At 42.5% G+C, this 25,883-nt stretch overlaps 1 protein-coding gene across 1 annotated transcript in view; it reads left to right on the top strand.

Moving 5' to 3' along the window:
• Positions 1-8,774, top strand: part of RAB3C (RAB3C, member RAS oncogene family) — a 147,391-nt gene extending 138,617 nt beyond the window's left edge. Inside the window, exons 3-4 of the mRNA XM_044292463.1 lie at positions 1,608-1,732; positions 8,392-8,774. Coding sequence (XP_044148398.1) covers positions 1,608-1,732; positions 8,392-8,579 — 313 coding nt within the window. The 3' untranslated portion in view covers positions 8,580-8,774. The remainder of the gene's footprint in view (positions 1-1,607; positions 1,733-8,391) is intronic.
• Positions 8,775-25,883: the final 17,109 nt, after the last annotated feature.

The following is a 25,883-nucleotide window of genomic DNA, read 5'->3' as shown; positions in this document are numbered from 1 at the left end:
CCAGAACAGCCTGACAGTGAGAGGGACTTTATTTATCATAACCAAACGGGCCTGGTCATAGCCTTCACCATCCGCCAGCCCCTCAGTCTCCTGCACTCCTGGTTTGCACCTTGCTGTCTATCCATCCAGACACTCCAGCCAACACAAGGCAGGAGACCCGAAATCCAGGGTGTGCCCCGAGGGGAAGAAGGGTTGCATCTTTCAAACCACTACATGGGCATCCTGTGGAGTGCCAGAGAGGGATTCACCACTGTGAGGACTGTGACTAGTGTTGATCACGAATATTCGAATTGCGAATTTTATTCGCGAATATCGGCACTTCGAGAATTCGCGAATATTTCAAATATTGCTAAATATATTCGTAATTGCGAATATTCGATTTTTGTGAAAATACCAGTTCATGCGAATTTTTGTATGCAAATTTTATGCGAATTTTTGCAATCAAGAAAACAATGCCTGGACATAATGAATTCGCGAATTCTCGAATATATGGCGAATATTCGCCCAAATATTCGCGAAATATTGCGAATTCGAATATTGCCCCTGCCGCTCATCACTAACTGTGACCACCCTCAGCGCCATCGCCACCACTCCCATCCTCTCCAATGACGGTCCACCATGCAGAAGAATCAGGCATGCTGGATTTTTACTGCTTTTGTTTTCAGGAGATAAGCTGCTATCGGAGGAGTCTGGCAGCAGCTTTTCCCCTCCCCTAAGTCACTACATATGCATGCTTGACTGAGCAAAGCATACATATGTATGAGAGGATCATCTGGGATAGCTTTCATATATGGCCAGCTTAACATCTGTAAACATGGTCTTTATAAGTATTCTGTGTGCGTGAGATTTTTTATCTTCATATAGAAATTTATATATTCACACATATTTCATGACTGCCTCATTCATCAACAAAAATCCATACATTTGCTGCAGAATAAACCCCATTCAAATATATGGAACAGATTTTCGCAGACATTTCTAAAACAAATCGGCCACTTGTGGTCTGTGATTACCACTGCTTACTCCTTTGCATAAGCTCTTTTATTGTAGCGTTTATAATCCATGAAAAATGCATGCAGCAATGCCGTGATGCAGTACTTTACGTAATATGAGCGGTTTTTAATTTGGTGAAATCATTTGGAACAACGGGAATATACTTTCCAGAATCCCAGATGCAAAAGATAATAACATTGTACTCTTTACAGACCTGGAGATTAAGGGCTCATGCACATGACAGTATTGTGCCTCCATCTCATAGCCACAATTTTTGTGGATTGCACACGGACCATTTCATTTCTATTGGCAAAAAAAGTATGTCTGTTCCGCACATTAAAGAACCTGTCCTCTATATCGTCATTTCTAGTGATGGGAGTAAGAAAAATGTGGATTGAACATGAATGTTGTCCATATTTTGTGCATCCGTGGTTTGCGGACAGCAACAGGGACACAGTCATATGGATGAGGCCTAAGAGACATGCTGAACATGCTGTGCTGTTCGTGTACAGACGTTCTCTATTGTCTGTGTCCCCCGAATTAAGAATTCATGTGTCTGGGAAAACAATATACCTGGATTTAAGAAGATAAGTAACACAATTTTGTTATTTCAGGTCAACGCAAATCAAAACCTACTCATGGGACAACGCGCAAGTGATATTGGTTGGTAATAAATGTGACATGGAAGATGAACGAGTGGTTTCGGCAGAGAGGGGGAAGCATCTAGCAGAGCAACTGGGTGAGTAGCAGAGTCTAACATTTATATTAGATTTCAAACCACCTTCATTTAATCAAGAAAAATACTGTATTTACCCACTATGGACCTTTTAATGACTTATTCAAATGATGATTGAAACTCTCAAAATTAGGTTTGATTTGGCCGAATCGGTTTACATCCTTTTTGGGTCCAAATTGATTATACCTCAATCGACTGGCCTGCAAATTTGGACTATTTTTGCTTTCTAGTCTTTTTTTTTCATCTTCTGTGTGTGTCTCTCTCTCCAAAATATGCCCAAATCAAACCACCAAAAATTCGGATTCGGGTGCAACAATTTTTTTTGCTAAATTCGTGTTGAATCTGATTTGATTAGAATTGATTTGCTCATCTCTATTTAACAGCATAAAACAGAAGCAATCAGAATGGACCATGAGTCCACAAACACATGTACAAAAACATAATTGATGACAAGCACCATGGAGTAAGCTGATAAATAGTGCCATACAGTGCCCAGATCATACAGTATATTGAACAAATAACCTGTCTACACAGCAGTTATCATCAGTTCTGTCTCGCTGGGCTGGCCTGTTGGTGTCATGTGCAGAGGCTTTCCACTTCTTATGCTAACTCCTGGGAGCCACCAATAATAAAAATAATAATGATTTTTATATAGCGCCATCATATTCTGCAGCGCTTTACAAATTCATAGGGTTCATGTACAAAACAAAAGTAACTGGCTAATACTGAAACACTAGAAGTCAGAGCACATAAGGTAGTTGATTGTGATAAGTAGGATTCAAGCCATTATTGAACTGAAAGGAGTAGTGCCGAACGATTTGCTTCGGGTTTGGGACTGTTAGAGGATCGAGTTCAGGCCAGAGGAGTTGGTGGGGGTGAGGTTTACTCGAGGAATAGTAGTTTTATGTAGCTTGATAAGCCTGCCTGAAAAGATATGTTTTTAAGTTGCATTTGAAGGTGGAGAAGTTGTGAATTGACCTCATATTCCGGGGCAGAGTATTCCAGAGACTAGGTGCAGCTCGAGAAAAGTCTTGAAGACGAGAGTGAGAGGTACGAATTATGGAGGATATTAATCCTGAAGAAAAATGAGAAAATTTTCCCCATAGTAATAGTGCTTTTCATAGTCCCACCAATAATTCCCTTCAAGAATGCCCCCATTAGTAATAGTGCCCCTACAGTGCCCCCAAAAGTGACAGTGCTCCCCAAGAGTGTCTCTATTAGTAGAAGAGCCCTCCAGTATTAATAATGCCCTTACAGAGCCCCCAGTAGAAATAAGGCCCCCCTATTGTTCCCCCAGTGGTAATAAAGCTCTCTACAGACCCCTCAATAGTAGTAAGGCCCCCATAGTGCTCTTAGTAGAAATAATGTGGATCTATAATTCGCTCTTATAGAGCCCCCAGTAGTAATAAGAATGCCTATAATGTCCCCTAGATTTAAAATGCCCATACAGTCCCTCAGTATTTATAATGCCCCCTACTATTATAATGCTCACCCTGAAGTTCCCCAAGTATTTATATTGCACTCTACTGTTATAATGCCTGTACAGTGCCCCCAGTATTTATATCGCCTCCTACTGTTATAATGCTCGCCCTGAATTACCCCCAGTATTTATATTGCCCTCTACTGTTATAATGCTTGCCCTGAAGTGCCCCCAGTATTTATATTACCCCCTACTGTTATAATTCTCCCCCTGAAGTTCCCCCAGTATTTATAATGCCCCCTGCAGTGCCCCCTGTAGTTATATTCCTCCGTTTAGTGTCCTCAGAAATTACAATTCCTCAGCCCCTCCACCATACAGTTCCATGTAATAACATAACATTATTTGCCTCCCTCCGTCAGAGACCCATGTATATACTATCACACCATCTCTCCAGCCCCCTCCAAAATACAGTCCCTTGTAAATAACATTCCTCTATATCTACAGCCCCCTCCAAAATACAGTTCCATGTAAATAACATCACTCCCTCCCCAGCTGCCCCCTTTAATATACAGTCCCACATAAATAACATCACCCCCTCCCCAGCTGCCTTCAACATACAGTCCCATGTAAAGAACATCACCCCCTTCCCAGCTGCCTTCAACATACAGTCCCTTGTAAATAACATCACTCGCTCAATATTCAGTCCCATGTAAATAACATCACTCCCTTCCCCAGACACCTTAAACATACAGTCCCATATAAATACAATCACCCCCTCCCCAGCCACCTCCAACATGCAGTCCCATGTAAATAACATTACCCCTTAACATTCAGTCCCATGTAAATGATATCACTCCCTCCCAGACCGCCTTCAACATATAGTCCCATGTAAATAACATCACCCCCTCAACTTTCAGTCCCATGTAAATAACATCACTCCACCCCACTGTCCCAAGTAAATAACTTCTCTCCCTTCAGCCCTAACATATAGTCCCAGTTAAATAACTACAGCTCCCAACATTGCTCTGCCTCTCACACTGAGTAATCTACCACATCACCTACCTCTCCTCATGTACAGACCTCACCACAGCTTCTTCCTAGGAATTCTCTTCACTGCTCAGCCGTCCTCTCCTGCACTGGCCACATGATGGTGACATCATTGCAGGTCCTTTTCAGCTACTGCATTTAGAACTGATCACATGACCTGTGATGTCATCACAAGTCCTTCAGCTCTTGCAGGACATTAGATGCAATTGTATTGCCGTCCTGAGGACAGCACTACAGTTGTATCTAGCTTACAGGCAGTACATTCGGGGCCTGGGACAAAACATCAGGGGCCGAGGCCCGAATGTTTTATCCCAGCAACTCCCCTGGGTGCACCAATGAGGACCTATGGAAATTGTGAAAGAATTACAGTCTTTTAAAGCTGGGAGAGACTGTGCATCCAATTGTTTATTTTTGCCTGCGGGTATATGGGAGAGTTACAAAGAAAAGGTCAGTGCTGAAAAATCCTAAATGACATTTACAGCTTGCCTAAAGGCATATGCGAGAGAAGCCAAGATAAGAAAGGTTAAACTGCATATTAAAGGGGTATTCCCATATTATAAAGTGCTAGCATATCGCTAGGATATGCATTAACTGTTTGATCTGGGGGACCAACTACATTACCTTTTCTGATTTACTCTGCACAGCAGTGCCCCAACCACCCATTTTGCAGGGAAGGGTAGTACAGCTTCATACCTCCCAACCAATGGGACAGTCCCAGATTTCAGTGGCTCTACCGTGGTCCCCAGAGGTATGTCCCGCTTTCTGGCAGCTGTCCCTGCTTCCTGTAATGATGAAGCAAGAGCCATTCATCGGCTCCCTGCTCTATCATTCCTCCCGGGGAATAATTCTGTGAGGGGCACAGCTGGGCATAAATCCTGTGAAGGGGGCACAAGCTGGGCATATTACTGTAAGGGAGCACAGCTGGGCATAATGTGGGCATAAATTCTGTGCGGTGACATAAAGGAGGAATAATTACTATGTGGTGGCATATAAGGGACTGGATGGGATTAGGTGTTTTAGTTATGTTTTGGGTGGAGACAGAGGCGTGGCTCTTTTCCACAAACTCATATATCATTTCACTCAGCTCCTCCTGCTCTATATCATGCTGCCGCCACATCAGACTGCATGTTCAGTCTGACAGGCTCCCTTTAAGACAAAACCTAAAATAATAAAACATTTTAGGCCAAGTTTTTATATAACTCTGACAACCCCTTTAAATGAACCAGACACTTAGGTGTATAGCAGGCATCCTCAAACTGCGGCCCTCCAGCTGTTGTAAAACTATAACTCCCACAATGCCCTGCTGTAGGCTGATACCTGTAGGCTGTTCGGGCATGCTGGGAGTTGTAGTTTTGCAACAGCTGGAGGGCCGCAGTTTGAGGATGCCTGGTGTATAGCATGCATGGTTAATGTTAAAAACATTGTCAGGGGCTAAAACATTGTCAGCACATCTTTATCCTTGTGGTAATTCTTGGTAAGGGGTCAATCCTAGACAACTGCCGATATGCAGAATGAACGGGCTGAGATACTGTGTGAGGCACATGAAATAAGCTATCAGGGTAGCACATGAAAGAACTGTGACGTTTCAGCGAGCCAATCAGCCCTACTATTTGAATGGTTAGTGAAGGTTCGAAAATTTATATATTTAGTTTTTTTTTTACAAACATCTTTTTTGAAATTTTAAATATTTTATATACGTAAGAGCCAACAGAGAATATGACAAAGTAAACTAGTAATATATGGTAAGAACAATTCTATCCATCAGAGTATAACTATGAGGAAAGAAAATTTGTGAGCACTAACGTCCCTTCACACTACATGGCCAGTCAAAGATGGTATTATGGCCAACTAAGGAAGGATAATGAAAAGAAACATGGATAACCGTCAAACATGGCGAACAGGGGGAGTAGACTAAAGACAAACTAAGGGAGAGGGGGCTTCCGTCAGATGGCAGGTACCATGAGTTGTGTTTGGTTGATTGTAAGTTACAGTTCGTATTGTTCCATCATACAGCCAATGAACTAATAGCAAAACAGAAGTGAGGTAGTAGAAATGAAATTTGGCATAAAGCATTACAGTATTTTAAGGTCAGTATCCTGTCGTTACCACTATTTAATCATATTGGGGTGGTGCTAGAGAAGCCACAGGGGGAGGGAAGGGGAATGCGTTTTCCCGTGGGGTGGCAGACTCAAGGTAGGCACACCAGAAGATTCTTAAATAGACAGCAAAGGTCTGTTAGGAGGAGCAGGAAGGGAGTATTCCACCCAAGGTGCCCATATTTTAAGAATTGATTATGATGGTCTGCCAAAATGGAGGTAAATATTTTGTTGACCATGTAAAAATCTAGTCTACGCCTCACTTCAGAGAAGTCCAGAGAGTTTTTTTTCCAGGCCGCTGAAATCATTTGTTCAGTGGCCAAGTAAAAGAAACCTATTAACCATCAGGAGAGTGAGGGAATTCTTGGGATTCTATCAACAGTAGCCACGGGGGGAGGGAAGGGGAATGGGATCTCCCAAAGGGATCTCCCGACTCAAGGTAGGCACACCAGAAGATTCTTAAATAGACAGCAGAGGTCTGTAAGTAGGAGCAGGAAGGGAGTATTCCACCCAAAGTGCCCATATTTTAAGAACCATCGGGAGAGTGGGGGGATTATTGGGATTCTCTTGTCAAGTAATGCCTCCCACAGGTCCTTTCTGATATTATAACCCATTACTGAGTACTGAGTTAATGAGGTTATTGACTCTTATCCAAAGTCTTTTCACCTGAGGGCAGGCCCACCAATTATGCAGTACGTCACCTACAGTTTGACAACCCCTGAAACAGTTGGGAGAAGAGCCCAGCACTGTGTGGGCTATTCTAGATGGAACAAAATACCAGTGGAATAACACTTTTACAACATCTCTAACATTAATGTTTTTTGGGCACTGTGGCCACTTTTAAGACAATTGGGTTCTATAAGAGATATGTATTAGGGTGATATAAATTTGATGATGAGACCTCTAGCATGTGGATGACACAGGCAGTAAGTTTTGAAAGCAGTCAAAGATAGTGGGGTTGTTGTATTTTTGAGAAGGGATTCAATAAAATCTTAGTTTGAGTTAATGAAAGGTTTCTGCGGATGGTAGCTCAAATCTGCATGTGAATGTAGCCACACTATCTAGGGAAAGTAAGTGATAAAACCTAGTGAGTCCTTCGAAACCAAGGGTCAGCAACCTCCGGCACTCCAGCTGTTGTGAAACTACAACCCCCAGCACACTCAATTCACTTCTATGCGAGTTCCGGGAACAGCCAACCAAGTGTGCATACTGGGAGTCATAGTTTCACCACTCCTGGAGTGCCGAAGGTTGCTGATCCCTGGTCTAAATGATCCTGGGGAATCCTGTCCTGGGGGAAGTAACAGTTTCTTTAAAAGTGGTAGAAAAGGCAGATGGAGGGAAAGTAACCGAACCAAATATTTGACCGAGTCCCATATTTTGAGAGAATTTTTAAGGAGGGGATTAGTAATAGTGGGTTGAGAGGCTGGCGGAGTCCATAGCACTGAGTTAATGGACAGGGGAGCTGTCTTCAAGGGAAAGCCAAAGAGGGACATCTCTGATAGCGTGAAGCAGGGCTAATAGAGCTATTTGAGCTGCTTGGTAATATTTTTGATAATTCAGTACCCCGAGTCCTCCTTTGAGTCTATGTCCATATAAAGTGGAGCTCGCCACTCTAGGAATAGAATTATTCCAAACAAATCGAAGAGACATCAATTGTATGGTTTGGGCAAGATAGACATGTTTAGAGAGTTAACTCTCCCAAAGATATGTGGTAGCGGCTCCAGCTTTCTAAAAGTAATCTCAACTTTCTGAGCAAAGATGTGTAATTGTGTGAGTAAAGTGTATCGTAGGAGGCAGTTAAATGGACTCCTAGATATTCCAGGTATCCAGATGACCAGCGGAGAGTGAAATTAGAGCAAAATCGTAAAACTTCAGACAATGGGAGCAAGATATTAAATGCTAGAGGGCCGAAGTTTTTTTGACAACATAGAGTATGTGATGTCATATCCTTCGTTAGATTTACAGATTACAAAGTATAATATACACCCTAACATTTTCCAGTGATTTATAGACAGATGAACTTCTCTTTATGTATCCCCTGAGGTGGAGACTTACCTTACACTTCTGCAGTACCTTCATGAATTGTTCTTCTGTTTCAGGTTTTGAGTTTTTTGAAACAAGTGCTAAAGATAACATCAATGTGAAGCAGACCTTCGAGCGCCTTGTGGATATCATTTGTGACAAAATGTCGGAGAACTTAGAGACGGATCCAGCCATCACGGCTTCAAAGCAGAGCTCAAGACTGACAGACAAGCCCCCTCCACAGCAGCCCAACTGTGGATGTTAATGTCACCATCCCAGCATCTTCAGTATGTTCTATTGCCAATAAGTATTTAAGAAAAAAGTGGTCCGTACACTTCACATTTCTACTGTCTAATATCTGTGTAGAAAGAAAAGAAATATGGCTTGTTTTGTATGGTCAGCTGATGAATGGTGGCCTAGAGGCTAAGACCTAATAAATGTTCCTGCTGTTTGCAAGTTCCATGGCTTTGTATGCTCTGATACATTTCATGTTCTTCACTGTTCTTGTTGAGTTGATACATCTATGACATTTGCGCTTTTCTAAAACTATTATATCCAGAGTGAATGGCACTTTCTCCTGAATGTTACCCTAGTGTCCTGTTCTCCTTGAGACTTTTGATATTTTAATTTTATATGTATATTATACTGGTATATGCTAAAGGAATCCAAATTATATTGTATTTTATTTCATTACCATTGATGTACCGTTAAATTGAAGAAGTCAGTATCCATATTTGTTTCAAGGGTTGTAGTCTCCTTTCATTATTGCCACTTTTATGGGTGCCACAGATTGAGGGAAGATTCTGGTTAGCTAGCTCCCTTCTGGAAATTTCTGGAAACAAGGTGTAAAAGACAGGATTTAGAAATTGTGAAAAAAAACATTAGGCAAGAGGAATTTATAGATGTATAATAAAAAAAAAATTAAAATGTGTCTCAATCCTGGTGCCACCATATTTGCAACCATCATGTGGCAGAAGGGTCAGGCTCTGGTTCCCAACTATTCGCTTCTTATGTTATGTCAGCACTGCATCTACAGTATATGTGGTCTTAGATTACAACTTGTACATATGCTGATGGACCTCGTTGATTGGCAACTGCACTGGTGAACCCAGTACATCCATATACCACATGGTCAGCCATTGATTTGAAGAACCGCCAAGTGTATGGTCAGCCCAGTCTTCTGGGACAGTTTTTTTTAAAAGAGAGCTTGAATGCTTGAGCCTAACTTAACATATTCTACATGCCATTATAATAAAGAAATTACATCTTCATAAATCTTTGGAAAATATAATTTTACAGTGAAAACAAGAATAGCTAGCAGCTCCTTGACCCTTACAATATGGGTTCATCAGATACGACAGTCTTCATTAATCCTTCAGCTTTTAGCCAATTTACAATTTGTAGATGTTCCAGCACATTCTTTATATGAACTTCACATCCAAACTCCAAAGAGGAGCAGGTAGGTAGAAGCTTGCTGTGTTCGGATTTTAATGTGCAGTTTAAAATAAAAATGCACTGAACTGCTGATGGATTTTTATTTTAGATGAGAGCATCCTTTCAAGTATACTTATGTAAAATATGAACTTTCTAACAGAGTAGATGACTTATGCATCTTGTGTCTGAAGTTTGTAACAGTAATAGAATATGAACCAGTGGTTCAGAACCACTATAAATTTCAGAAGATGTAGCATCTTATAGCTCTGGAATAATCACGCTTGGTTAATTTGCACCATACTGATGTCATCTGAATAAGTTTAGGTTAACATAGCATTCGTTTTTAATATACAAAATGATGTTGCAAACACAACTTATATCATAGATATTGTGTGTCTGATAAATGAAACAGCAATTACTGTATAAAGTGACCAGAGACTATGAAATTGTTCAATAACATAGTTTATTTTGTATGATAAATATGTAAACACTATATTAATTATAATATATTGTACTCAGTAGATCTACCGGTATATATTTAGCACAGAATCCATGATGAAGCTCATGCTATAGAAGTAAAGAAAATAGGGAAACCTATACTTAAAAGGTATCAATTATTTGAATGAAATGCATCTGTTTTTGCAATGATTAAAGATAAGGATTATTACAGCCATCTATGCCTTACCATGATACGAAAATGTGATAGGACCAGCAAGTAATATACAAAACGACCAATGAACGCAATTTTTATTACAATGGTCAAAAAAAGACAAAGTTCAACTTTAAATCGCTAAATAAATAGCTTTATCTTTACTTCCTTATGAATTACATAGTGGGTAAATATAATGGTATAATGAGTCCCTGTTATTCACTAGATGATCCTTCAAAACCCAGAAAAAAAAAACAGAGGAGAAAGTTGCCATGAAGCCAACGTCAAATCATGAGAGCCATGGCTTTATTTTCTGTTATCAATGTGACAGCTGCTTATCTTGACTCAAGTAGCGGACAATTGAGCTACCATTCTGTCATGAACCTTCTAATGATGATGAGGTAAAACCATTGAAAACCTCTGTTATTGTAAATTGAGGTTTACCCATAAAAACTGTGCAGTCATAATCAATTGACAATGAATCTCTAAATTGAAAACCAAGCAGACTCGTGCTTCTGTGTGGCTTTCAGCTGCTTCACCACGGGACTTGGCCGGGTAGCAGCTGGTAAATAAAACTATATCCTGTATTTCCCTGTAGGTTGTACAATTATGCTTTCTTTTGCTGGACAATTAGATATTATCTTTTCTAAATAGATATTTTCTTTATCTTTCTTGGATAAACATGCCAAAAATAAAAAATAAACCAACAATGTTAAATGTACAATGTAAATCTATTGTAATATTGCCCATTTTGATTCCCCTTCTTCTGCAGGGAGTTAGATTTTTATGTCTGCACTGTGGCCCTAATATGTTCAGGCAGTTGCTTAGCAATTGATGCCTTGGGTGAATGTAACCCATCTGGATCACTGATTCAGTGGAGATGCAGATGGGTGCTGTTATGGACGATCGCCACCAAAATCCAGAGGCTTAGATTTAATTTTTTTTCTTATTCAGTTTTATATAAAGTGGTTTAAAAAAATAAATTGAGGGTGTAAAAACCATAGAGGATCTTATGTTTCCCACCAGTAGTCCATTTTTAGATAGTGTTACTGACACTGACATCTCTTGCTCTATACCCTCAAGGAACTTAAAGTTTTTGGGTTCAGAAAATATGCTATTCTTAGGATCTAATGGCCAGATCCAATAAATTTCAATCATTCTTAACGAATAAAGAACTCTGATGACAGACGTCATTCGGAAGCTAAAAAGCCAAAGTGTTGCAGCTCATTTCTATAGTTTCATTGCCCACGGCTCTACACTCCTACTTCCTCTATTCTTCCATTATAATAGACCATGACTTTCATTATGTGTTACATTGTACTCCCGCCTTTCAATAACATCCCTTTATCTGGATTCCAGTTCTCCTAATGATGCAACACCAAAAGAATAATAGAAGAATACCCCATATGACATATAGGACGGTAGTTTGCATAATGAGGATCAAAGGGAGTCATTGTTTTCTTCATGTTCCTGATGGCAGGAGAAGCTACAGATTTCTGGCCGGATACATTTCCATATTGATTACAAATCCATAACAGGGTCCCTTACCCATCATGAGTTATTTATAATACTAGTGTATTCTGTTGCGGCAGAGCGACCATTGAGCTCCCTTAGGCACCATAGCTTAAGTGTGACTGTGGCACATCCCTGAAGATTCTGGAAGAAATTATTCAGAAATGTGTTTTACAAAGAAGATATTGGGCTAATTACAATACATTGTTTGCCTACAATGTAGCATTTACTAACATAGAACTTTCAATCAGTTTTAGTAGTTTTTTATATTATGCAAAGGGTTTAGTCCTGGTTCTAATCTAAGTAATTTCAGTGTAATTAATGAACTCGTTGCATCTATATAGTATATTTCTAATTAAAATGTACACTTGCATGTGCAGATATATATATGGTAAATGTGTTAGAAACACTTGACCTGAGAGACATATGCTTGAAAAAATATGTGTCATTTTGTTTCCTGTATTCAGAATCTTGTTTTGATGTATTTGATGTGGGTTGCTTCTATCTATATTTATGTATGTTGCTCTTTTCGTACAATTATCCTATAATAGATACACATTAGACATTTAGATTCCATAAGGAAATATGTATGTAACATTGACATTCAATAATTAATTATTTTCTCTTACCATTCTCTTATGCTGCTAAAAATGTTGAATTCTAGGTTGCAATGATTATATGATTTCATTTTATGTGCACATGGCTGATTTTTCCATAATTAGAAATCCAAAGACTGACCTTCAGGTTGGTTCTTTTTGCATTTAGGAACTGTTTCAGGTAGGAGCTAATCCATGTTTGGCCACTCAGTGCATCAAAAGGGGACATTTATTTTTTGTTGTTTTTTTTTTTTTTTGCCTGACATTGATAGCATATCCTAGTGATATGCCATCAGCATCCCACATGGGCCAACCCATTTAACTTCTCTCAGAAAGGAATATAAGTGATGACTGGTAATATTTCCTCTTCCTTTACTTAGAGAGGATGTGGAGATGTGAGCTTCAAAAATATATGTAGATCAAGACCAATAAGTGATGCTCACCTGCTGCTGGCCTGTTTCTTAGCTCAGTTCCATTAGGGCAGAGGTTAGCCTCAAAGTCTACAGGGAGTTTAAGGTAGTCTGAGACACAGTTCCTCTCTCATCAATGGTTCAGGCTGCTGCTTTCTTCCCACCTTCCTCCAGCTCTGCCTGCTCAGATAGAATGCTATGTAGAAATACGTCAGGTCCACCAGTAAATGAGTACATGGAGAATTGATTCTATTACATTATGATAGTTAGGTACAGATTACAAAACCAGCAGTGAGGAAAAAGATTATCAGGTAACTGCTACACATGTATTGGGGTAAATGAGCCTTAGGAACCGCATTAATAAATTACTTTGATTTAGGTACAAAATGGTGGTTAAAGGTCTTTTTTTACATCCAGGTAGAAGAATATAAGCTATTAGTATATAGAGATAAATATATTAACCTACTGTGCCAATAAGAAGCTGTTTTATCAGGGCACGAGAACCTCAGTGGAAATCTCAAGTGCACTTACTTGGAAAGAGATTTGACCGGGACATTGCATTGAAAGTGCCCCCACCCATATTTACATGTAATGCTAGAAGGGTTTGGGAAAGTCTGCCCTGCTTTTATTATTTTTTTTTATTTAAAAATATAAGTTTAAACTTTTATGTTCAATCAATATATGCACGTATGCCTCTATAGCGGTTTTCCCCAACCAGTAGCTCGTGAGGGCTGAAAACACATACCCATCTATTATATTGGATTGCAAGAATTTTGATAGCATCTGCTGAGAATCCAATGGGCTCAACTTTTCCTCAACTTCTTGGGGAAGGGGGTTGGATGGGTAGTATTTAAATTTTTTTCAATATGTCTCCTTGGGGAAAATCTAGGCCAGAGGTGTCTTGCAGTCATTTCACTTCCTCATTGCAATCAAGCCAACCTAATGTGCATATTGATGGGGATTCAGCGGAGATTAATTTTCTCTCAATTCTTAGAACTTTTTATCCACACATACAGATGTGTCCTTCCTTGGGCTACATTCACACCAATGTTTTGAAATCTGGCCGGCTGCTCGAGCAGAGGGACAGAATTCTCAATTTCACCATATCCAGCATAGCAGGATAATGCTGGAAAGTGCCGCATCCTCATTTACTACAATGGGCTTCGAAGTAAATGGGGATCCAGCGCTTCCCAGCATTATCTGGCTATGCTGGATATGGTGAACTCAGGAAGGCTGTTCCTCTACTGGAACAGCCTGCCAGATTTCAAAATGCTCTTGACTCAACATATTTCATGGTGTGTACTACAAAATGGGAAGCTTTAAAAAAAAAAATATGATACTCTGTCACAAGATATTTATCCATGTAGAGCCACTCAGTGGTTGTGTAGTGAGTCACAGTTTGTTACAGATTTTTCTAGTATTTCTCAACATTGTATTGAATTTGTTCTGTGTGAAATTGGATTTCGTAACCAAATTTGAGCTAAGATAAGGGTAGACACATCTGTATATGAGGAATACCAAGGGTGGGCCCATACTGTAGCTGTTTTCTTATTTTTTTGTGCTTATGAAACTGTAACTCTATTGTGTCATATGAACCTGTAGTGTCGTGATCCTCCTTGTGTAATGTTTAATGAAAAGTTGTGAGCTTCAGTGTATTTAATGTTGCATGAGTAAATGTTTGAGACCTATAAATATACACATATATTTTTATATTATCAAGAAAAAAAACAGCTCTCGTCTGAGAGTCCATGGGCCATGAAGTGCAATATTTGATGACCTCTGTGGTGTACATAATATCAGTGTGAAAGTGTCTTAGGTGGCTGTATGCAATATTCAGTGTCCGTGAATTAAGCCGTGCTTTGTTAGAATATACAAGTAATATTGTATCCTCGGAGACATGGTCGAAACCTTTGATTGCTTGGAGTGATTTGAAGTATTTTATTAAATGAGATGTTGTATTTGATGTAAAATAAAATGTCTAAATTTATGATTATATTTCTATGTTATGAATATCCAATTGTGCGTGCTGCAGAAATTGTAATTGCATTGGAAGCAAATTTACTTTACTTTCGCAAAAAAAAAATGATAATTCAAAAATACTTTTTGGAGTTTCGGCACCAAGAAAAAAAAAATACCAATGCATGTCTTATGTTGTATCACATCATCATTTACTATTGGCTATCTAAAAAAAAAAGTCTAAGAAATCTATAACCCCGATTTGTATTCTTGCCTTTTCTTGCTTTTACTTGAGGGAGCCATTTGGATTCTAAATGTGGAATAAAAGGATTTCTCAACCTTTATCTTGTACTCTCTTTTCTCAGCCCCATTTTCCCATATTTCTCGAAAGGATTGGATGTAAAAAATGTATGCTGTATGACCTCCATTTTCTCCTAGAAAAGGGCCTTTCTGGCTCCATAGGTAATAGATTGTCAAAGGCAGGTGATGCCAACAAACTGTACTGTAATATAGATGCAAAGCATCAAACAAAATTCTGGAACTACAAAGCCCTCCTGCCCCTTTAAAATAGTTTCCTGCATTCAAGCTGGGCACCAGAATGGAGGTAAGAAGTACAAGCTAATGACATTACTGTAGCCTATCTGAAATTATTTTTCCTCAGCCACCACCCCAGGCCACCTGTCCACCATCTTATTTGTGGAGAAGAAAATATCGGGTACATTTTTGAAACTTCCTCCCCCCAAAATGCAAACAAAATGCCCTACAAAATTGCCTCCAGAAATACAATGATACTTGATATTACTTGCACCTGTAGCTAAGGACTCTAAGAATGCTGGGTAAGGCTAGGTTTTACATTTTCGTTTTGTAAATCTGGTAGTCTGTTCCCGCAGAGGAGCATAGCTGGACAGGATAAATCTGGTAGTCTGCTCCTCTGCTGGAACAGACTACCAGATTTACCGAACAAAGATGTGAACCTAGCCTAACAAATACATTGGGAAATTGTATGGTGAACAGTTTGGTTATCACATAGTGGAACGCATGGGCAAGATTTTTTTTTCCAATAAATTCTCAGTAAACTTTATGATATACTGCATTATATCAGGGGTGTTTCATTAGGCATGCAACGGTAGTGCATGGTTACAGATGAGAAGTAGCCTTAAGACTATATATGGCCAACTGATAGAATAAGGAGGTTAGAAAAACATAGCTGATTTCTTCATCCCCGTGCCTGTCTACAGGTTGTGTTAGGTTTTGCAGCTCATCTTCTTTTTAACATCCTCAATGTAAGGGCTCATGCACACAAACGCGTGACTGCCGGGCACGTGCTTCGGAGCGCAAATTACAGTCCGCAATGCATGGGTACCAACCGTAGGATCGCCATACAAGGACGCAGAACCCATTCACTTGAATAGAGTCCGCAATCCGCATCCGACAGTCTGCACCGCAATGCACTACTTTTTTGTGGTGCGAAGGCACGGACAGAGAACCCCCGGAAACACTCCGCAGTACTTCCGTGGGCTTCTGTGCCTCCGTTCCGAACCTTCTGGATTCCATGATGAGTTGCAAAAATGACCGGGGCCGGTATATTGCAGACCTGCTGCTTGCGGGCCACAATACGGGCCCGGCCGGCACACGGTCGTGTGCATGAGCAGTAACTGAGCTGCAATATCAGATACAAGTTATGGGCAGGTGTGGCTCAAAGCAGACAAAAATACTAATAATATTATTTATTCGTAGAATGTCTCATTATGTAAAATCTCCCAAAATATTGTATACATATTTTTTTTCTATACTTTAATTTAACAGATAATGTGTATAATGCTAGCTTATTTTTATTTTATAAAGGTTTTTATACAATGTACAGTGCTTCTGATATGGTAAATGTATACTTTTTTTTTTTTTTTTTACATACGTAGGTGTCTATATTTAGAAGCTCTAATTAAATGGGGCACCATTTTTCTTCAGTATTTGCCATTAAAGGGCACATTCAGTTTCGGTAGAGACCAAAAATGAGGAAAATAGAATTACCAACTACTGCCCTACCTCACCTTAATTTGAGTCATGTATTACAGAAGGCATTTGGGCACTGAAGCAAGAATTGTCCCAAAATTTCCAGTTCCACAACTTGCCATGTCGTTTAACTGAAGTAATTTAAAATACCATACAGTAGGTAATGGCACATTTCGAGCCTATAGTTGGGCCCTTAGTCATAACATACCACATTACAAAGATACTAATTAAATGTAGCACCAATTAAGGCAAACAAGAACTAGAAATTAACCTAATATAGTCCAATCAAGGGAAAATATATTTTATCCATATCTTTATCCATTATAATTGTATCAAGTATACATGTTATACCAATGGTCGAGTCACATTATTATGACCACCAGCTAATATCCAGAGTAACCGCTCTGTGCAGCATGAACAGTAACTAGATGGGCTGTGTAGGGATTTGCTCTGGTAGGCAGAGTAAGCTAACGCAATACAGAGGCAAGACCACGGTTGAAAAGCAAAAGTTCAGTGGTTATTCGCACAAAAAGGCAGAAAAGAAAAACAATACTTTGCAGGGTCCTGGTGTTAATTCACACAGCAAGAGTCCACAGACCAAAACATGTCACCTGGCAGTCCACAGCAGGCTTTAGGGCGCCTGACTCCCAGCAGGCGGCTCTCATGCGGCTCTCAGCCTTGCAGCATGCCGGAACTCCTCAGCTCCCAAACACAGAGCTTCCACAGCTCCACTATCACCTGGAGGATCATTGCACACCCGGCTGAGCTGCTGGCTGGGTCTTTAAATCCCAGCCCAAAACCTGGCCTGGACGTGGGGAACAGCTACTCACCCTGCTCTGTGGCTGCTCCCAATAAGAACCGACCTGGATTGGCTTTACAGCCACACTAAGTAAAAACTGTGTCAGCGAGCACTAGCTGCCGCTGACACACAGAATTACCGGTTCCTATCTCACCGAGGCCAGGAACCTCGGTGACACGTACCTTCCGTCAATGACAGACCTTTGCGCCTTCCTACATACTCCCCCCAGACAGTGTACTTGGGACAGGGCATCCGCGTTTCCCTGTAAACGGCTTGCCCTGTGTTCTACTGTAAACCTAAAGTTTTGTAGAGACAAGAACCACCTGGTGACCCGAGCATTCCTCTCCTTGGCCTGGCTAATCCACTTGAGAGGGGAGTGTTCGGTCATCAGACGGAACTTCCTCCCCAACAGATAATAGCGACTCGAGTGCCCACTTGATGGCCAGGCACTCTCTACTATACTGTACCGGGTCTCCGCTGGAGTGAGCTTACGGCTGAGGAAGGCAACGGGATGCTCCTCCCCGTTGACTTCCTGAGACAGTACCGCATCGAGGCCTACTTTGGAGGCATCGGTCTGTACCAAAAATTCCCTCTTGAAGTCGGGCGTCACCAAAACCGGGGACCCACACAGGGCCGACTTCAAAGCGGACAAAGCCTCTTACGCCTGGTCATTGCAGCTGACTATCGCGGACGTCCGTCCCTTTAAGAGCCCTGTCAACGAAGCCGCTAAAGTGGCAAAATGGGGGACAAACCTCATATAATAGCCCACCATTCCCAGGAATGACTTTACTTGTCTAGAGGTGGCAGGTCAGGGCCAATTCCGTATCGCCTCTATTTTGTTTACTTGGGGTTTGATGACTCCGCGCCCAATGACATACCCAAGGTATTTAGTCTCCTCTGTTAGTCCCGCCTTTCAAAGGGAGTCCACTACAGCCTGTACTTTGGGCAGGTGACTTTCCCAGTCGGTACTGTGAATGATAATATTGTCCAGGTAAGCCGAGGCCTACCGCCGATATGGACGAAGTACAATATCCATTAGACGTTGAAAAGTGTCGGGGGCGCCATGCAGGCCAAAGGGTAACACTTTATATTGGTACAGCCCCTCTGGTGGGATGAAGGCAGTTTTCTCTTTGGCAGCCTCCGTCAAGGGTACCTGCCAGTACCCTTTGGTGAGGTCCAAAACAGAAAAATACCTTTCTCAATTAGTTCATCTACCCGAGGCATGGGATATGCATCGAACTTAGATATTTCATTTAATTTCTGAAAATCGTTACAAAATTGTAATGTCCCGCCTGGCTTGGGAATTAAGACTATTGGACTGGCCCACTCATTTTTAGACTCCTCAATGACATTTAGCCGCAACATAAGCTGCACTTCCTCCAAGATGGCTTTTCACCAAGCCTCAGGTACCCGGTATGGCTTTAACTAGACTTTTGCCTGAGGCTGAGTGACAATGTCATATTGGATTATGGAAGTGTGTCCAGGGAGGTCTGAGAACACATCCGTGTTCCGACTAACGAACTCCCTGGTTTCCTGAGCCTGTTTAGAGGACAAGCTGTCAGCAATTTTTATTGTGGCAACCGCTTCCTTTGCATCAGACAGAGGCTGGCTCTTCCATACAGTTTTCCCTATCCTTTCAAGGTTTTTGTAAATTAACATGGTAAACCTGCTCCGGCTTTCGCCTCCCGGCCGTGTACCTTGTAATTTACCTCTCCAATTTTTTCATGTACCTCGTAGGGCCCCTGCCACCTGGCTAGGAACTTACTGTCCACGGTCGGCACCAGAACCAAAACCCTGTCACCGGGGTTAAAGATCCGGACCCGAGCCTGCCGATTATAGATCTGACTCTGGGCTCTCTGAGCAGCCTACATATGCTCCCTGACAAGAGGCAAAATGGTCTCTATCCGCTGTTGCATCCTAGTAACATATTCAAGGATGCTTTTATGCGGACTGGGTTGTTGTTCCCACGCCTCTTTGGCTACGTCCAACAAGCCACAAGGATGTCTGCCATATTACAATTCGAAGGGAGAGAACCCAGTAGAGGCCTGGGGCACCTCTCACACTGCGAACATGAGATAGGGCAGAAGAAGGTCCCAATCCTTTCCATCTTTGGACTCCACCCTTTTTAACATGTTTTTTAGAGTTTTGTGAAACCTTTCAACCAGTCCGTCCATTTGGGGATGGTACACGGACGTCCGTGACTGTTTAATACGCAGCAACTTAGAGTTCCCTCATGACCTTGGACATAAAATGGGTCCCCTGGTCAGTCAGGACCTCTTTAGGTAGCCCCACTCGGGATAACATCTTCATTAGCTCTTTAGCTATAAGTCTTGCCGATGGATGTCGCAGTGGCACTGCCTCCGGGTACCGAGTGGCTTAATCAAAGACAACCAAGATGTGTTGGTGTCCCCTAGCGGACTTCGGTACTGGGGCTACTAGGTCCATAGCGATTGGCTTAAACGGTACCTTACTGATCAGGAGAGGTACCAAGGGACTGGAGAAAAATGTGCTGGGGACTAGTTGCCTGGCAGGTCGGGCAAGACTTACAGAACCTCGTGGGTCCACCTGCTGGAAACCGTGGACAGAGACACCATAGCAGTAGGGTAGTCTTTTAAGTCCCCATGTATACACATGACTCCGACCTTACTGCCGATGTACTCAGCGGAGCGTACTAGGGTCACCAGACTCCCTGAGTCCAAGAGAGCCTCCGCTGGAGTGTCTCCCACCTCCACCTGGCACAGGTGGTTTAGAGACTCCGGAGCACCCACTGCACACAGTTTCCTGGCATACAATGATTGACGGAAGCCATAGTTCGTGTCCATGGGTTTCCCCCTGATGTGGACAGTCAGCTCGAACATGGCCAGGCTCCCGACCCCGCCAGCAGATTATTGGAGCAGGGTCCACAGGGGTTACATCCCAGGTGGGTTTGGTGTGCACAGGTCGCAGGATCCGGGGTGGAGAGTTACGGGATTTGACTGCCCCCTCCCAAAAGAACCCCCCTGTAAGTTCCGGGTAGCCTCATAGCACTCATAGATCCTCCAGGTCGACCATCTCCAGCGCATTACCTGGAGAGACCTGGCCAATCCATTGCTGGAGAGGAGGTGGCAGAGCCCTCCAAAACCTGTCTGCTAACACCCGGTCCAGCATAGTAGTGGGGCTCAGCACGTCAGGTTGTAGCCACTTTTGCAACAGGTTGAGCAGGTTATAATACTGGGGTCTCACGGGCTCAGCTGGGTTGAACCCCTGAAGACGCCATGTATATGGCAAAACATGTCGGGGGGCAGCGTTTAGATTTTTAGACCTCAGTGCCTCCAAAGTGTACAAATCTATCTGGCCAGTTAACAGGCAGCTAGGGAAGCCAAGGAGCCGCAATAATAAATGACAGAAGCCATGAAGACAAGCGGTAGCTGACCGAACTCAGGCAGCAAGCGCAGTAGATGAACCGCTGCCAGTTACAGCCAGCAGAAACGGCAACAATGTTACAGTATCAGTGGTAGGCAATGAATTGCTAATAGGTAGCAGATTAAAGAATTGCAGATCCACATTAAGAGTAGCAGCACATACAAAGATATGTAACCATAGAGTTATAAGAAATAAAGTGTGACAACTATATGGCCACAGCTTAAGAAGTCTAACAACTAGCAGGGAACAGGTAGCTGAATAAGTAAATTAAACTGCATCAGGACTTCAATACTAGTCCTGCAAATATCAACAGCTTACAGCAAAAAGTCAAAAATGCAGCACTTATAGAACCATCAAAAATAGATATCAATAGCTAGCCATAAGAAAGGGCCTGCAATCTATACACTGCTACAGCAATAATAGTGTTAAAAAGCAAAAAATAAAAAAATAAAAATACAATAAAGAATTGCACACACTGGAGCACTGGAGATAGTTTTAATTTAGTAGGTTAGAAAAATGTTCACTATTTATTATTAAAAAAAGCTATTAATAAAAGTTAAATTTTAAATAAACCAAATACATAATTTGCACTTGTCAAGAGTAGGCAATTAGTAGTCTAAGACTATATGTAAATATAAGAACCCCCACTAATGCACCCGCTGGGCCCAGACCAGCACATTCACCCCCAGTCTTGCCAAAATCTCACCCTTTACCTTTGGGTAGTCGGCCGCTTGATCGTCCGGCAAGTGAAAATACACCCGCTGGGACTCTGATGCCAGAAAAGGAGCAACGACCTTAGCCTACTGGTCTTGAGGCAGCTTTTCCCTGGTGGCCACTTTCTCATACATCGCCAGGTAGGTCTCAACGTCGTCTGCGGGGGTCATTTTAGGGATCGCTGCACGGACTGCTTTCCGGGCATCGTAGACGCTTGGGGTTGCTCCTGCTGTCTGCAAAGCCATCACGTGTTGTAGCAACAACTGGTTGGTCTCTTGCTGCTGCTTATTAGCCTCACGTTGCTGCAGGTTGGTCTCTCGCTGCTGCAGATTAGCCTCCATTAGGGCCTTCACAACAGCCTCCATTTTGTCACGTGACACAGGTTTGAATCTAGCCAGTTTGATAAATGACATACAACCGTGTTCAAACCCAAAAATATTTTGACGTTCACGGCAGCCTCACTGCACCTGCACGCATCCTCCACCAATTGTAGGGATTTGCTCTGGTAAACAGGGTAAGCAGATGCAATGCAGAGACAAGACCACAGTTGAAAAGCAAAAGTTCAGTGTTTATTCACACAAAAAGGCAGAAAATAAAAACAATACTTTGAGGGTCCTGGCGTTAATTCACACAGCAAGAGTCCTGGTGTTAATTCACACAGCAAGAGTCCACAGAACAAAACATGTCACCTGGCAGTCCACAGCAGGCGGCTCTCAGCCTTGCAGCATGCTGGAACTCCTCAGCTCCCAAACACAGAGCTTCCACAGCTCCACTATCACCTGGAGAATCATTCCACACCCAGCTGAGCTGCTGGCTGGGTTTTAAAATCTGGCCTGGAACGTGGGGGAACAGCCACCCACCCTGCTCTTTGGCTGCTCCCAATAAGAACTGGCCCGGATCGGCTTTACAGCCACACTAAGTAAAAACAGTGTCAGCGAGCACTAGCTGCCGCTGACACACAGAATTACCGGTTCCTATGTCACCGAGGCCAGGAATCTCGGTGACACGTACCTTCCGTCAATGACGGACCCTTGCGCCTTCCTACAGCCAGGGCCGGCGCCACCAGTAAGGCCACTTAGGCAGTCGCCTAGGGCGCCATTTAGCAGGGGGCGCCCGTTGAGATAAAAAAAAAATATTGGTTATGTAGGTTCGGGCGGCCGGCCGGTGGCGCCCCTCATGCTGCGCCTCCTGAGCGGCCGACTCAGTGCTGCGCAGCCTGCCTGAGCCTGCTCACTGCTGTGTTGTTAATGTAGCGTGGCCGAGCTCTGTTCGGTCCGGGGTACAGGAGCATTTGTTTCCTGTACCCGGCCGGACTGAAAGGAAGTGCACACTAAGTGAGCACTTCCTGTCAGTCCGGCCGGGTACAGGAAACAAAAGCTCCTGTACCGCGGACCGAACAGAGCTCGGCCACGCTCCATTAGAGGTGACAAGGGGGAGGAAATGAGAGTGACAGGGGGAGGAGTAGAATGAGAGTGACAGGGGGGAGTAGAATGAGAGTGACAAGGGAGGGGGGAGTAGAATGAGAGTGACAAGGGAGGGGGGAGTAGAATGAGAGTGACAAGGGGGGAGTAGAATGAGAGTGACAAGGGAGGGGGGAGAAGAGAGTGACAAGGGAGGGGGGAAGTGAGTGACAAGGGAGGGGGGGTAGAATGAGAGTGACAAGGGAGGGAGGGAGAAGAGAGTGACAAGGGAGGGGGGAGAGAGTGACAAGGGAGGGGGGGAGAGTGACAAGGGAGGGGGGGTAGAATGAGAGTGACAAGGGAGGGAGGGAGAAGAGAGTGACAAGGGAGGGAGGGAGAAGAGAGTGACAAGGGAGGGGGGGAGAGAGTGACAAGGGAGGGGGGGGGGGAGTGACAAGGGAGGGGGGAGAGAGTGAAAAGGGAGTCCCCAGAGCCAGACTGCAGCCAGAGACCAGATGATCTTATTGTCCTGGTGGTAAGTAGACAATGCAATATGTTTATTATTTAATTGTTTCATTATTAATACTACATTGGAAACTAATTTACCTCACATTTAGGGTCCATTCACACATCCGTGTGTGTTTTGCAGATCCACAAAACACGGACAGCGGCAATGTGCGTTCCGCATTTTGCGGACCGCACATTGCCGGCACTAAGAGAATATGCCTATTCTTGTCCGCTATTGGGGACAAGAATAGGACACGTACTATTTTTTTCAGGATCAGAATTGCGGATCCAGGGTCCGCAATTCCGGATCTGATAAGGGGGGGGGCGTCTATTTTTATCTTGCCTAGGGCGGCAAAAATCCTTGCACCAGCCCTGCCTACAGCTGGAAGGGACTGAATAAGGTCTTGGTAGGTTGCCAGGTAGAACATTAATTGCTGGACCTCCAAAAGGATTTTTTAAAGCAGTTCTGGAAGAATTCTTATTAAACTGCACCAAATGAAACAGACGATTCTGCTGTGTGTTCTGATTGCCTGACAGGGGTGTATTATACTTGTTTTCTGCTGTGTGAGATTCAGTATGAATACCATAAGATCTATCAAATGCTTTCCTTGTTGTCACTGGTTCCAATGGCCATCATACTAGTGGTATGGTGAATGCAGCACTTCTTCTCCAGATCATCTCTTCTTCTCCAAAGATACTGCTCTGGGACTATGGATGGTGGACAATCCTGTTAGCAGTGCCTACAGTATGTCACTAGGAATGTTTTTTCTAGGTTTATTATATATCACTTGTAAGATCAATACCATCTACACTTGTAATCAAGAGGCTGTTTTTTTAGCCACATATTTCTGAACCACTTAGTCTGTTCATGATTTCTGTGCAAAGAGCCAATTGTGTCTCCAGCAGGATATCTAAGATATCAAAATCCTTTTTAGCTTCAGGTCCCATTAGGTCGGAACAATCACACCCAAGCCGATCTTTTAGACTTCTTCTTATTCTTTTATTCAATAGAAAATCATATGGTCAAATGCAATTTCAGCAGTCAGTGCTTCAACTAAAGACTGTGGAATCAAGAGCAGACCGATAATGCAGTTTATCATTATTAGGCACTTTTTTCTTGGAATCTCTAAGCAGTGCTTGTAAGAAGAGACTTATTTTTATCAGAATAGAGGACAATTCCTTAGTAGAACAAAAGGCTATCAGGGTTGCCATCTTTCCTATTTCACCTTTATTTTCAACTTCTCCTGTCTGCTGCATGCAAAACAGAAACAGAGGAAGTTTAGTTCACAGGAAGATCAAACATTACAAAGTCTTTCCTAAAGGACTCTTTCCATGCACAGCACAGCGTTATTTTATTATATTATTGTGTACAGTATTTTATTGTGTACGTGTGGCCATAATTTCCAGCAAGGATTTGGTTGGTAAAGGTTGGCAGGAAGAGGACTAATCACCCTGTTCCTTCTCTATTCCTTACTGCTCCTGTTACAGATTATCCAGGAGGAACCTCTCAAACCTGCCTCAAGGCAAGTCTTGAGAAGCTAGACAGCAGAGTGAACTGCTATAACCAGCATCAAAGACACTGCTGCAAGTTGAGGGATTGTGGCTAAGACACCCACCACCCCATTACTAAGCCAGTACCAACTAAGTTCTAAATTGTCACCAACCAAACTGCCTCCATAATCTTTGTTGGTGCCAGAGAAGATTTGCACTTAAAGTCAGTTGCTACTGAATGTATTTAAAGTTGCACGTAGTAAAAGAACTTTATTATGTGTAATTCTGGTCTAATTTTTTAATACTACATTTGCACTGCACTGATCCCCAGGGAGCAAAGGCCTGAGCGAGAACACCATGGCACGACACTTCATCCAGCCACGACCACTCCTATCCTCCACACCAGCTCGCTTCATGAACTTGCCATCACGAAAAGGATTGTGCCTCCGTGTTGTACTATCATTGTGTGTGGACCCTAAAATACTTTATACTCAAAATGACCTTCAGGGCTATTAAAGGCCATCTTCCATTCGTCCCCCTCCTTGATCCTTACCAGATTATATGCCCCCCTCAAATCCAACTTAGAGAACACCTTGGCAGTTGGCACCGACAATCTGATTGAACAAATCCAGGATCAAAGGAAGGGGATAAGGATCACAGATAGTAATGCAATTAAGCTCACAAAAGTC

Source organism: Bufo gargarizans, chromosome 1 (genome assembly GCF_014858855.1).
Source record: "Bufo gargarizans isolate SCDJY-AF-19 chromosome 1, ASM1485885v1, whole genome shotgun sequence".
NCBI lineage: Eukaryota > Metazoa > Chordata > Amphibia > Anura > Bufonidae > Bufo > Bufo gargarizans.
Note: the sequence above shows the minus strand (reverse complement) of the source record. Positions and strands in the feature narration are given on the sequence as shown.